Below are 15,587 nucleotides of genomic sequence, written 5' to 3' on the forward strand. Positions count from 1 at the left end.
ATTGCATTTTTTCTTCAGCACTTCCCTTATTTTTCCTAATCGAGAGATACTACATACCCTTTATATGTTAATCTAATTTAATTAAAGCCTTACTTCTTTTTATTTCTGTACCACACACACTTAGATTTATCTATACAAATTAATAATAATATATAAATAATAAGTATACTGTCGCGCAAATCGTGGATTGCAAGAGGAGATGGTCTAACGGGCGTAACAATACATACAAATACAATTTTTTTAATGTGTGTGTGTGCGTGTACACATACGCACATACGCATACATATATAAGTTATTTTCCATAAAATTTTTATTTGGATCAAAAAGGGTATGAGAAATTTCTTTATATAAATTGTATTTTAGTAAATATTAAAACAGCACTATTACGATTATCAATTCAAGAGAAATTGCCACAAGATACAAGAAAGTCCAACATATAAAATTATTTTACAAATATTCTCGGAAAATAGGCCAATAATATGAAATTAGCCTCAGCGAATTATAAAAATCGGTCCATTTTACCCATCGTCCTTTATTTTATGTTATTCTATATAATAAGTTGCGACTTTTGTAATATAAACCTACAAGAAATTTAAAATTCTATAGCCTCCGTAGTAAGTCTTATTTAAGCACGTTACTACGCTTGCGGGCAAGAGAGAGAATGCTGGTCGGAAGATTGGAAGAAATATATCGCAGAGCAAAACTCCTCCAAGGTCAACGAAGAGCACGTGTGCAATACATTGGAGCTTGCATCACGAACGGATGCAACTAGTGTCAGTTAGTGTCCTGAGTGCAAGCCAGTTACACAGTGCACATAAAAATTCGCATAATGATCCAGCATAGACGATTCGAATACAAGAATTATTTATCCTTCGTCTTGTAAAATTCCAATAAAAACTTTAAGATTCCAATTTTATTTTTAAAAAATTAAACTTATTTATTGCATAAATAAAGGTGGCAAATACATTTAAAAATTATGAAATACAAACATATCGTTATCGTCGGTGCATCACTGATTGCAACGCTCTGCCTGCTTTCTGGATTAATGTACTACTTCAATCAAGGTATGTATTCAATCATTTTTATATAGATTCTTACAGTTAGACAGATTTATCTTCAGCAGATTTCATCATTAATTTTTGCTGTTCCAAAGAATTTTCTAACAATAATATTGTGACTCTACTGTTTACATTTGTGAAATATTTTAATCAAAATTAATAACTTCGAAAAAGTTTTATGAAAATTTTATAATACTGACCGATTTTATAATAACCTGAGAATATAAGAGAAATTTCTAATTATTTTTTTGTTTGGAAATGACACTCACATTTACTTATGTACCGTAACTATTATAAAAGAAGAAATAATCTTCTATATGCACATCTTCTATTATATAAAAATTTACTTGCAATATTGTTTGCAATTATTATATCGTCCTTTCTGCATGGTGTAACAGACTTGACCATGATTTAACCGTCATATAATCGACTGTCTCGTCGAACATGCTAACTATGTATATTTTCTGTTCCTTGGCACGTACGTGCCTCTTTAACAAGATAAAAATACGTCCTTCAAACCATGCATGAGACTGTTGAATTATTAGATTGTTTCCACTGAAAACGATAGTACGTTAACCATCGTCTGCATACATGTGATAAACATTTTCGCGAAAGAACGATTCTTACAATTGTATGTTATATTTCTCATAATTTATTAAGCAAGTATCGGTAAACTCTGACATATTTTTCCGTATGTTTCATATTTCAGACAAATGTCCCATCGGTACCTTCTTGTGTCTCAATAGCACCACGTGCATGCCGCAACGTAGCTGGTGCAATGGCGTACCGGATTGTCCGCATAGCGACGATGAATCCACAGAAAATTGCTGTGTGTTTCTAATCTAATTTATATTAATTGTCACAAGTCCTGCCAGGTTTTAAGTTCTACTCAAATTTGGTAAGAAATAATTCGTCGAAACGATGTCATCGATCGACGAGTCATTTCTCGCTGGGACGTTAATGATTTCTATAATTTAAAAGAACTTTGGAATATTTTATTTTGACAGACTTGGTTGTTCCAGTGTTAGATTTCCGACACGGTAGTATAAATTCAATTATCTCACTATCTTGATCTTTAATTACTTTATAAGCATTTCGATAACGACACGTGTATTTTGTCTTAGCAGCATTCACTAACTTCCATTTATCGTAACTTTACGTTTAAAGAAGAAAGATCCTTCTATTTCTAGATTTCCAAAGATAATTTTGTTTCTAATCGATAAACTTGCTCCGCAGTTGACATGCACGGAAACTGGGATTGGTTTATGAGAGACAGAGATTGGGGAAACTCCAAGAATTGCGGTAATATCGTAAAGCACGCGACAGATGTGTTATACTTTAGTTGTTAAAAAATTTCTATTTTCTTCGCAGATACGTTTGACGCTCCAGCTGAATGTACCTATTACGCGTGTCGTGCGACTTGTACGAATTATACCACTGTGCCCAAGAACTTGTCATCGAACGTAACAGCAATGTACGCTTCACAGAAAAATATTACTTTTGTGGCACCATATTTATATATAAAGGAAAGTCCCCTATTATGAAATATAATCCTAATATGGGATAGCAGGGGTTTCTGCTGAATTAAAAGGCATCATCAGTTGATTCCACCATGAATTTATTGCCTTTGGAGCGAAATCTACTTGGCGGAAAATTCATTGTTAGATCGTGTAATCGTTGCGAAAAGGATCTGCGATTGAATTGGGTGTTGAAAACCTGCTATCTCATGTTAGAAATCTATCTCGTAATAGAGAACTTTCCTCTAATATATAACAAAACATGTTGCACGTTCGGTAATAACTAATATTAGCAACTCGATTTGCTCAATAGAATTATGGGTGGATTAATCAATTAGATATTTATTTCTCTGAACACTGTTAATTACTATAACGTGACTTCTGCAGTTTCCTAACCGACAACTCGCTCACACACTTATCTCGCGATGCGTTATCGCGTTATCCGGAGATACGCTTGTTGTAAGTTGTCCTTGCCACGGGATGCAGGATATGTAAAAAAACTTTACGAGACCCCGCATGAAATCTTACAATTTTCTATAATTTCAGATATCTCGATAATAACGATATAGTCAAGCTAGAAAAGGGGGTTTTTCTCCATCAGTCTAGGTTGTTTTGGTTGTAAGTACGCCTCTTAAATTAAGTAATTCATAACACTTTGAAATCGTATTTGCGTATAACGAAACTCGTTTATGTGCACAGAATTCTCACAAATAATAGCCTCAGCGAAATACTACCGGGGCATCTAACGGGACTGAATAAATTAGAAACTCTGCTACTGGATCAAAATAAAATTACGACGGCAGATTTTTCTGACTTGGAAAACAGTACTGCTGCGTACTTGATGTAAATTATCTCAGCATAGAAGTTACCTTACGTTATTCTACTATGTTAAATGACAAAAAAATTATGGGTGATCTCGATCTGTTAACTTTCCATCATTTACCGCAACATACATACTTGCTTTCTAATCAGGATTGTTTAACGTTGTTTTCTATTTTAAATGCTACATGTATTTATTTAACATTATTATTTGAAATATTCTGCTCTACTTGCACGGCCAGTATTGTTCATAAATTTCAGAGGTATGTGATTCATGTAAAATAAAACTTGGAATTAGCCACTAATTTCCGAGTAATCTAATCTACGTACGATAAGCACGCTTATTATTTACTGTGTATGTAATCAGCGCGTCAGTCTAGAGCGCATCATTACAAAAATGTAGATCCGTTTGTAGATTGCTTCCTTAATGCGTGCGGTAATTTCGCGATAGCTTGAATGAAAGACGACTAACATGCAAATCCTGTGCAATCAGATTGAAATAAATTGTAACAAAGATACAGTTGATTGTGAAAATTTATCAGTGTCGCTCCTTTCGAAAAGAATTAATTTTCCATGTCACGATACGGGTTTTTTTTAATTATTTACAAGAATCGCTGTTAACGATCGCCAATGTAGTCATTAGTAAGTTGCATCGTCCATGATCACTGATGTTGATTTATAATATGTGGTAATCTGCTCTTTTTTCATTTACAAGTAGAAATCTTAGTAAAAACATGTTAACTACGTCCGCGTTGAAGCTACCACGTTTGCCGGCGTTGACAGAAATGTAAGCCTACGTATGCATACGTATTTAATACGTGAAAATACAAAATGTGCACGTATACGTTGGACTTTTCGTTTCAGAATATTGGACGAAAACCACTTCGAGTCGATAACGGAAGATCTCTTCGCCGGATGCCCCGCTTTGAAATCACTGTACGTACGTAAGTAGATTACGGAAGCGATTACTGTCATTGTTAATAAGATTCATGCGAGCTAACGGCTCGACGATGATTCAGGAGTATGGAGGACAATAGCGTAAGCAACATCGGCGAGAACGCGTTTCGGAATTTGCAACAACTTGTTGAGCTGTAAGTGCATAAATGTTAATGTGACTCGGTTTCAAGTTAACGGTACCAGCGGTTCGGTTATTGTAACCACAGGATAAATAAAATACATCACGTCATGCCGATTATCGATTCAATATTACTGTGTCAAGCCGCGCGCGATCGATTTCCTAAACTAATGTCCTAACTAAAGTAGGTTTTTTGCTTTATTCCAATCTCGCGGTACAGATACAATTAAACGCGGTGCTTAACCTTTTATTGTCCATATCCATTTCTTTGTACAATTATAACTCACATCTGTTCAAAGTTGAGGTATTAAAGATTTATTACCGCACAGCAGACGACGACGCAGATACAGTTAGCAGTTGGAAACTGCATTTTATCTCGAACGTTATTAATGGCAAACTCAACTGCGTCTAATGGATTGACTATAAATCAGATATCGGCAATCGAACACAATTAAAATACAGCCTTGTTTCAGTAACTTGGCATACAACAGGATAGTCACGATACCGTCAAACGTGTTCCAGCCTGTGAATAATCTGTCGAAGCTGTAAGTACAAATATCCGTGTTGTAATACCAATCGGCCTTACTGCTAAATGTTTAAACTATGTACGTGCACTCGCTGATACTTGGCGCTAAAGATCTGCTCGCGAAAGTGAGCTACAGAAACGTCACGTACCCACGAGCGCAACCGGTTTTAATTATAATTTAAGCTCGTGTAAACCGGAATCTTGTTTGAAAATAAGATTCATTACTCCTAGCAAAGCTCGTGTTATAATCTCGTTCTTCCAGATTAATCGGTTACAATCCTGTCGTCGAGTTATCAATGACGCATTTTAATCCATTGAATAATCTTCGTTCTCTGTAAGTCGCATCGTTTTCCCTTATGCAATTTTTCCCACTTTAGAATAATAATGGAACATAAGAGATTACAACCGCCGAAATTTTTCATCTTAACTTTGTAAACACCTCTATTTTATTAATTTAAATTAGTACAAGTAACTTAATGCAATGAAATACGAGTAAGTAATCAGTTTTCATTATGGAACCTCTTTCATTGTGAAACATGGAATTTCAGAAATATCGAGGACATAAACATGGACAATATGGATAAAAACGCATTCGATGCGTTCCCAAGACTCGAATTTGTGTACGTTTTTGTGCGATTATTTAACGTGTACAGTAGTTTTATTTTTCAACAAAGAAAAGACACCGTAATTTATAAGAGTGCAAAAATAAACAAATGAGCCTTGTATCTTTTTACGTAGAATTTCAAATTTTTCAGATACTTCAAGAAATTTCACTATTGTATGACTTACGCACCGAAGGTGCAGAAATGTAGACCTATTAGTGATGGTAAGGCGTACATCGTGATTAGAAAAACTACTCAAATTACAGCAATGATTAATTCAATATTGAATCAAACGCGACAAGATATGTACATGTCAAGGAAAACAACTCAATATCTCTCTCTTTCTCTCTCTCTCTCTCCCCCTCTTCTTTTATTTCTCTTCTTCCAAAGGTGTGTCATCGATGTCTCATTTGCTGGACAAGCCTCTGTTAAGGGCTGCCGTTTGGAGCATATCTTGTGTCACTTGTCTCGGTAATAGCCTCGTTCTGTGGGGGAGATTCACCGCCAAAGATGAGAATCGTGTTTTGAGTATCATTATCAGAAATCTCGCAGGTAATTGCGCAAACGTGTCTCGAGCGGGAATATTTAAAGTTTTTATGAGAAGAAACTTGGCATTCGTCAAAAATGTAACCAAATATCCGGAAAATTCAAAAGAACGAAATAATTGTTACACGTCATTGTGTAAAGTAATATAAAAATAATTTTCTGACTTTGCGATTCCGAGTATCAATTCTTTTGACAATAAAGGAGCGTGCTTGGGTGAAATTTTTGGAAATGCAAAAATTTCAACAGCTCGCTACTTTAGATATGCTGTTACTTTCAATAGCTCGCTATTTTCAACAGCCGTTACTTTCGAATTGCACAGTTAGACATAGACACGAGATAACGACAGCGTAAATAATCCTTATTCAAATGATTCGTGGTACGTACCGAATCACGAAGTGCACGCGAGTTATCATAGTTTGCGGTTCACAACAAAGCGCAACGCGATGATCGATCGAGCATATTAATGTTAGGCTCACTGTAAATCACAAGGCGGTAGAGTCACGTAAACCTTTTATAGTGTCCGACATGTTGATGGGAATATACCTCTTCATAATCGCCGTAGAAGACGCGAGGTTCCGCGATAGCTACAAAGAGGAAGCGAGTACGTGGATGTCCTCGTGGTCCTGCACACTCCTAGGAGCGTTGGCGATGACATCATCCGAGGTATGCACATTAACACCTCGCTGAATCCCACAATTTTCAATTCGCAATGTGCAATTGCTATTTAACGGTACTATTTATGATGACCGCTCACGCTACTGTTCAGCGAAATCTGGCGCGCCGAGACAAAGTCGACATGCATGTTAGCGATACATTGTGCAGTGTATTTAACTTACGTAATTAATTGTAAGGCATTTCGTCGCTCAAATAAATATCGAACGCAGTAACCGCGCATTTCTTAAAATGAGTTCAATACACGGAGAGAATTTTCTCTTAAAATTTCGTATCTTTATAATTCGATGACTCACTTAGGTTCGCTAATTCACTTCCTCTTGTTTTACTTAATAACTAGCAAATTTTTTAATTCTGTACGTTTGTTGATTTGCAGTTACTTGATAAGGACCCAAAAAGTAGGGTCGAAACGTTGTACTAAATAAATAAAGGAATATGCCAGTTGAGTTGACTGCAAGGTTCCCGTTTTAATTCTTAAAATTTACCCTGAAAATCATATAATCGTGGGACATGGCATTTCGAAGAACTTTATGAGAGTTTTTGAAAGTTTTGTCATACGTTTTACTAGTAAACTGTGTGCCAAGTGTAATTACTAGTAAAATGTGTGGTAAAATTTCCAGAAACTCATAAAATTCTTCCCAAGATTGCGCGATTTTCAGGATAAATTTTAAGAGAAAATTCTCCCCGTGTAGGTTTCGATATAACTGATTTCCTCTTCACGCGATTCTCATTTCTTCAAATAGCCGTGTTACATATTACAGTTAGATATAAATTGAAATTAGAGGATACTTAAAAACAAAATGGGAAATTAAAATAGATGATCGTAAATTGCTCGGCAAGGTTTCCGTGCTCATCCTGTCATTTATGTCCGTGGAGCGATTTGTTCTGATCGCAGCACCTTTAAAGTGTCATCGCGCCATGACGTCTCAAGCTGCATCCTCATCGATGATCGTCATCTGGATTGTCGGACTTGTCATTGCTCTCGTGCCAGGTTTGTTTACGCGAAAGAATATATCTTTTTTTTATTTAATTTCTTCTTAATTATGTCTTCGTTAATTTAAAATGATTGCATTGTTATTTATCATATAATCACGATTATGTTATACACGTGGCAGCAAATTATTATACAGGGTGAGGAAAAAGATCAATTTAATGACACCGTCTTATGTCTCCCTTGAAACCGTGTAACTTTTGTCTCAAACATTTGTTGTTTTAGGGATTTTCATACTTTTTCCCTCACCCTGTATTAACATCTGTGAATTTACTTTTTAAATACTATAGCATGCTTGAGTTATAATTACATCATTTGATAAATCTGAAGAATTTTTCGAGAGAAAGTTGTAGAAATCTTCCATAACCGTTTGATCGTTACGGATTGATTGTTTTCTCTGGACCCGAAAGTTATCCATTGGAGAAGCAGCACGAGATTCTACGGTGTCAATGGAATGTGCTTTCCTCTACATATAGACGATCCATATCTGATAGGCTGGGAATACTCGGCCTTTATCTTTCTGGGACTTAATCTCATCGGGTAAACGTATTAATACAAGAACCTAGTAACGGAACCACGAATTGAATTATGTGATAAGGAACCAGCTATCATTTTTTATAATTTACCAACTGTCCCTTTGATTTTTTGATATCGCAACAAAGTTTCAAAAATTCCTTTAGAAAAGTTGTGACCGAATACAATAGTTTTTACAGTTAGTTCTACATTGCATAATTACCAATCATGGCATATTAGTATCAGAATTTTCAAGCAACTGCAATTATGTGTGAAGAATGTTCGCTAAAAAGTTTGATCGACGCATACCACGAACTTGATCAATTCTCATTTCGTGATTGCCATAATATTGCATTGGAAGAAGGCTGTCATTTCGTTTATTTGCAGATTGATGATTATCGGTTACGTTTACATTGCGATGTTCGCTAGCATCTGGAGAACGCGTCGTGCCACGCCGTTGTCGGTCGGCGATTCCGAGTTCGCCCTCAGGTTCTTCCTAATCGTGTTGACAGACGCGGCATGTTGGGCACCGATTATAGCGTTGAAAATTCTCGCCATGATGAAATATCCCGTGCCACGTAAGCAGAAACGCTGACGCGAGTTTTCGCGTTCCCACCGACTCGCTTCCATTGCAGCATCGCCTCCGTTACAATCTTTGCTCGATAAATGCGCATGCTTAAGCTTCATATTTTACGCTGTACTTTTACCACAGGAAACATTCATAAAAGAACGAAACATTTTCCTCTCTCTTCATTTCGCGCGGAAATTAATACAAAGATTTGAAATTGTGAAAGTGTATACATGATCAAAAAGTCTACTAATATAAATTCTGATATTTAGCAGCGTAGTTAAATTTCAAGAATATTAATAAACAAATGAAATTTATAGCTGATTTGCACGCCTGGATAGTGATTTTTATTCTGCCGGTGAACAGCGCGGTCAATCCGTTGTTGTACACTTTTACCACGCCGAAATTTCGCGAAAGGCTCAACGAGGGTTGGTTCGGAAAAGTGCGTAGTTGCATATCGGGGAAACATTCCAGACAAGGTTTGTGCTCCAATATGAGTAATTGCTTGAACTCCCTACTCATAAATTGTTTGTTGCTTTTATTACAGATTCGCAGGCATCAGCCACTACCAATGAAACCATGATTACCGATAGGAACATGATACAACCCATCTGGAACGAATATGATGACGACAGAGGGAGAACGCCGCCTTTGCTCAACTTCAACGATAAAAACGCTCGATTCAACGGGCAGGACTGAGATTTAGTAATTTTCGTCCATTAATTATATCATGCTTTTACAATGAATATTACATAAAATACTGACGCTGATATTCGTGCATTGCAAAGCCGATAGGTAGCAATTATAAACTATAGATTAGCTTAGACCTAGCAGCGGTGTTTTATTATCTGAAGAAAGAGATCTTTATGGACGGAAAAAAGTTGTAATGTGAACTCAATCTGAATTACGTCACGCCAAAGAAACTCTCTATAATATGCCACGGGGAACAATTATTTGCTACCTCACCGATTGCCGCGTAAGGAATTCTCGTCTACTCTTTTTCAGAAAATCTGCTGTTTGAGAATATGCACTGCCCTCGTGTCTCTTCGGCTGTGCTAATACTATTTTCCTACACTGAAAAAAATGTCTGGTTGAATATGGACGAATCAGATAATTCCATTAGGATTTACCAGAATTCCTGTAATCCTACAGAAATTCTGGTAAATCCTAAAGGAATTATCTGATTCGTCCATATTCAACCAGACATTTTTTTCAGTGTAGAAGCAAGAAGCTTAGCATTAGATATCGTGCTCTTACCCTCGTCTCCCCGTAGATTAGTCTTATAAGAAAGGTACCCAGAATACGCTCCGTTTCTGAATGTATTGTTTCGCGCATGGGTGATCCCGGTATGCGGATATTTCAATTGTACGAACTCTGATGGCCCCCGACGGAGTATCCACCCACGAGATCGTGCTCGAAAACGTACATAAATTATTTTCCGACGAAGTCGGAAACGCGAAACGCGCTCCGAAAAATTTACGACATCGATTCTGATGTACCGGCAAATCATGTTCCACCGATGTGGCACCGTTATGTCGGGTCAGCGCCACTTGTTCCGTATTATTATTGCGAGATGAGAAATTTATCTTTGAACACACGGGCGTGACTTTTTAACGGCTCCGCCGCTGTACGCTCTAAAACGGGCACTACATCACTCAAATATACTCGATTAGTCGGCGTAAGACCGTCGGTCGGCGCGGCCATCCCTTGAGATGACTTATGAAACGATAATAAATGATAAAGATGAAGGAAGCGAGGATAAGGAATCACTAACAATTAATTCCCATCCTTGTGGGGACACGCGCGTTGTTCTCTTCGTCTTCGCGTAACGTATCCATTAAATTGTCATAGTTACGAGAAGATCCCTGCAGAACATCAGATTGTCAAAGCTACACTTTTCTAATCAAATAATAATCTGTAACATTCGAACATTATAAAAAATTATAAATAAATAATATAATACGGTGCGTTATTTATTAAATTTATGCGACACAATCATAGTGTCCTGTGTAAAAATTAAGGAGACCGATAATGAATAGCGGTGGAGAAAATACGTGCGTTTAAAGGTTCGAAACGTCGCGTTAAATAAAGAGGCGTCCCGACGTGTATAACTTATGATAAAATGCATTCGCGAAGCGAAAAATCGAAGAACAGAGAGAAAGAAATGAAGTACAATAATTATCGTGCTTGTTCATACATCCGTTTACGAGTGAACTCCTCAATAATCCATTAAAACGCGCGGAGATATAAACAGCGAGAGATGCAACGATATCCGACTTCCAACTTTCGGAGGGTTACAGTCGGCCGTAAATCATGCGAACGGCCAAGAAAAATGCATCTCGCGAGCACTCTACGATCTACCGGCACGTGGGTTGGCTCTTACGCGATATAATGTGTAATTTATGGCGGATGGCCAATGGTAAGGTCCCGTTAAGGGGCCTCGATACTTCGCCCGAGACAGACCGCCTTTTAGGACTGACTTTTCTTCCGCCTTAAGCTGCTAAGATTTCTTCGGCTACAATACAATTACGCCACGACGTGGGCGGATATGCGTTATGCGATCGTCCACGAAATCGTCCCGAGATAAAAAAAAAGGGGCAAACATCTCGCTACAACGACGTGGGTACGTTGGTAGGCAAACCGGTATGACGCATTGATGCAAATAATGTTGAATTATCGAATCATGATCTGAACAAAAGCTGCGCGTCATCGTACATACTTGAAAACCCTTGTTATCCGAAGGAGAGACGGTAGAGACTTGTGTCTCGATGTTATTTTCTTACAAATCGTTGCAGATTTCTTCTGAAAATACACAAAGTGGACGCGGCAAAACGCTATTAAAAAATTTACAGCTTATTACCCCCATGAAAAAGTATATATTCCAAAATATATTGTACTTTTTTAGATATGGACAATATATCAATATATCAATATATCAATATATATGAAATTAAATCATTTTTTGCCGTTTAAAATATGTGATGAATATAAGTAAAGAAGGTATATTTTTACTGTATTCAAGAATATAAATACAAATATTTTCTATTTATACAACTATAATATACAAATATGTATATATATGCAATTTATATAACATATATTTTACAATATAGTTTTACATATATTTAACAATATATTTATGTTTTTTCATGGGGGAAAATACATCTTCATTGATAAGAAATATTGACGAGGCAGTCGTATATTTCTCAGAAACAATTCACAAATTTCTAATATTAATGTTTCTAATAATAAAACTTCTTTTCTTAATTAGCACGCATTTTAATCGCAACAAGCTATCAAACACGACTTGGTACATGTGACAAAGGGAACACTTTTAAGATACGATAACGGCGTCGGGGGGCACCGACCGGAAGGTAGGGAACGTGAAGGAATTTCCAATGAATGTGCAATGTATACATGTAGTGTCGCATAGCATGAATTGTTACAGCTCTTGGCAATAGACAAGAATATTTTACACGCACGCACGCACACGCGCACGCGCACGCACACGCACGCTGCATAAAGCGAAAGCGAACAAGATCGTAACCTTCCGAAGGCCTTCTTGAGAATCGCTCCAGGTGAGTACCTGTCAGTGGCATAAAATACAGAAAAAGGCCGAAAAATCATCCAGCCGTCTTTATAAATGATAAACTCACCGTAGTCGACGATATATATAAATATCAGCCTACTGATATTTCACCAATAAAACCTAAAAAAAAATCTGAATGCAATAAGACATGACTTTCATATTTTATTCATAGGAGGTTTCAGCTCTTCCAAGTCCCGGAAATAGGACCTGAGGAACATAATCGATAAGTCTATTTCTCAAGTAATTATTTCCCATTAATTTCCACGTGGAATCGACGGATGAAAAGTTAATCGAAGGCATATGCGCCTGTCCGTGTGCCCCGACAATGGAAAGATCTTGAAAACGTTAATAAAGCCTCGAACAGATCGCTCGCCAATCTACGAAATTGGCCGGCGCGATTCGCAAAGAGTTAAAGACGGCCATCAGACGATCTCCGGCGCGAAATCGATGCGAAAGAGCCGCCCGCGCCACGGATCTTTCTTCCCACAATTATAGGGTATAAAAATTCTTTCGGATTTCAGTCACGCGAGCGAAGGCTGCATTCGGTCCACGGGAAGAAGATTTACGTGCGAGGCGGTAATTGGCGCCGGTTCGAAGTTTTACAGCGTGCCGGATCTTCGGTTACAGTTTCCCGCGATAAGGGAGCGTAAGATAGCGTGGAATGTTCACGCTAATCGTGCCTGCAACATTTACGCTCCAATGCGATCGTCGGTGACACTATGTAATAGTGAAAGCCGAATGTAGTGCCTTTCCTTCGTTGTAGTCCGTGATTACATTGCGTAATATGTTACATGTACGCCCAATAATCGTATGATCGTAAATATTTTACAATACGTACGTTACAAAGGAATATATAAGTCGGCGAGGCTATCAATAACTCGATCAATAATTCGACCGCCGCGTATATCATTAGTTTCCGCCTTCCCGTTCAATTATTATACAGACAAACAAAGCCTTTGAAATCCCATTATCGGGCGAGATATATTTTACGCTGCGTTTTACAAAAAAAAAGGAAAAGAAAAGAAATCGACGCCAAGATAATAGATTACGCGCCTATCCATTCATCTATTCCCCCACATGCGTTCGTACGTAATATCCATCGATTTCTCGAGAGAATGTTCTCCGTCGATTTATAAATACGTGCCGGAAGCGGACTCTAATGAACCCTGGTGATCGCCGATCGACGATACTCCTGTCGATCATATCCCTGGGTACCGTACAAAGAATCGTTCAAGATCACAGCAATGGTGATGAGAGACCAACGCGTTCACCTATTACATTCTATTACATGAATTACGTTCATTACGCTCGGGGATGGTCGGCGGCAGCCAAGATTGACGGGAAATAGATGATAATACTATTACTGATCACCAACATATAATAATCATATGCACAGTAAATGTATAATAATAAGTCGCAAATAATTAGGACGCGATAATGTCCCTTAAAAGGGCATAAATCATTCGCGGACAAGAGTAACATTGTGTTTCACAACGGTATTGCTACGGTTTGCTGTCGCACCTAATACGATAAGGCACAGTAGCTATAAGTATTAGCTATCACAACTGAAATTTAGTTGCCACGTGCAGTTTTCAGCTACGGCAGCTACATTTTTCCCCCGTGTATTCGATATCGTTTTATACGCGTCAATTTTCTCGCGTTGAGGAAATAATCGGTCGACCTCTGTTAATCGCGGAAACAAAAGGGCACGATTAACGCAGACGCGAGATCGCAAAGTATATAGAGAAGAAAACCGGAAATCTCCGACACTTGACATCGTGTTTACGAAATGAAATTCGCCAGAACGGTCGAAATTTACTCTGGCGACGCACGTATGCGAGTGAACGGCGCGAGGCGTTGGAAGCAGGAAGACAAAGGAGAAACGGGACAGAGAGGATGTGAAAAAGCACCGCTTGACACGCTCGCCGACATATTAAATAACGCGACAGCTGCGGAATACGGCAGCACCGATACCCCTCGCGACTGGCGCTTCTTTCACGTATTGTTGCTCGCAAATTATGAACCTTACGCAGCCTCCCTGCGGTCCAGTGGAACGCCGCGTATTTTCTTCTCTGTAAAAACTTTCGGTACTCTTTAAAGTCTTTTTTAATTTCTCTTCGTTTTATATAAAGTCGACTGTCCATGGTTTTGTCTTTAAGCGTACTTTAATCGCGTGAAAGACTTTTGCAATTATATAAAGCCGATTTTAAATTCAGAACGAATTACGAATTGAAAATTTCAAATACCAATATCTTTTTTATCAGACTTCTGAACTGAGTATTTCGAGTATGAAAATGTTGGGCTATGCGGTCTGCTACTTATGCTGATATTATTTTATGCATAAAAGCCAATAAAAAGAATTAAAGGCGCAAAAACTATATTTGACTGTGTCGGTAAAAAAGATGGCTGAGGAATCCCCAATTCGCTCTTTGTGTCTAAAAACATTCTATTTTATATAAGTAAATCACAACAGCTTAAAAAAATTTACCAACTTGCGCAAATTTTGTAAACGTATTTATTGACTATAAAATAGAATCAACCAACAAGAATGTTTTCTTGGCCGTATCTGGCATTTTTAATAAAACAGCAAATTTATTGCGAAAAATATTATAATACTTCAGCGAGCCAGCGAGGCGCCCGCCTAGAGTGTAGAGAGGTCCAGGTTCAAACCCTGGCTGAGGTAATATTTTTCCCAATAGATTTTCTGTATTACTAAAAATGCCAGAATAAGATCAAGAAAACACTGACGTTATAAAATAGAATGTTTCTAGATTCGCGTTGTAAATCAGACTTTATAAATAAAATATAGAGCTCGTCGAGAACGTCGAGAGTAAATGGAAGAGCTCGGGCTTGAATCTTAGTCAAGATTTCCTGGCGACTCTTCGTCGAGTCTCGCTGCGCTTTGTACGCCGCGGAGATGCAGCAGAACGATATTAAATCACATCCGGAGGATGATTCAGCGCCCTCGAGGAGATCGAAGAGCGATGACGCGAGCCACCGAAATGTCCTGCGTGAGGGATGCACTCGAGTCGAGTGTATCGTGTGGCTTCGCGTCGCGGTGTCGCATTGCCATACCTGTCAATTACAAAACTGTTTCTGCGGTCGCCTGCC

General features: G+C 37.9%; 1 protein-coding gene across 4 annotated transcripts; it reads left to right on the forward strand.

The window, feature by feature from the left end:
• The first annotated feature begins 618 nt into the window (after window positions 1-618).
• LOC105562986 (relaxin receptor 1) lies at window positions 619-9,822 on the forward strand. 4 transcript variants are annotated; one of them, XM_012014208.1, is made up of 22 exons: window positions 619-1,064; window positions 1,768-1,887; window positions 2,066-2,098; window positions 2,295-2,360; window positions 2,430-2,532; window positions 2,963-3,034; window positions 3,122-3,193; window positions 3,275-3,418; window positions 4,110-4,181; window positions 4,259-4,330; window positions 4,414-4,485; window positions 4,943-5,014; window positions 5,258-5,329; window positions 5,544-5,615; window positions 5,751-5,821; window positions 5,988-6,149; window positions 6,661-6,806; window positions 7,656-7,806; window positions 8,217-8,346; window positions 8,707-8,897; window positions 9,208-9,366; window positions 9,435-9,822. In XM_012014208.1, exons 1-22 carry the CDS (start codon window positions 977-979, stop codon window positions 9,584-9,586), a joined length of 2,292 nt encoding a protein of 763 aa, XP_011869598.1. In that variant the 5' UTR covers window positions 619-976; the 3' UTR covers window positions 9,587-9,822. The 4 variants fall into 4 exon arrangements, with proteins under 4 accessions (XP_011869598.1, XP_011869599.1, XP_011869600.1 ...); XM_012014209.1 differs by having other exon boundaries at window positions 4,113-4,181; XM_012014210.1 differs by lacking the exon at window positions 2,066-2,098.
• The last annotated feature ends 5,765 nt before the right edge of the window (window positions 9,823-15,587 follow it).

The sequence above is a fragment of the Vollenhovia emeryi genome, unplaced genomic scaffold (assembly GCF_000949405.1).
Source record: "Vollenhovia emeryi isolate VEMERY1.0 unplaced genomic scaffold, V.emery_V1.0 DF939181.1, whole genome shotgun sequence".
Classification (NCBI taxonomy): Eukaryota; Metazoa; Arthropoda; class Insecta; order Hymenoptera; family Formicidae; genus Vollenhovia; species Vollenhovia emeryi.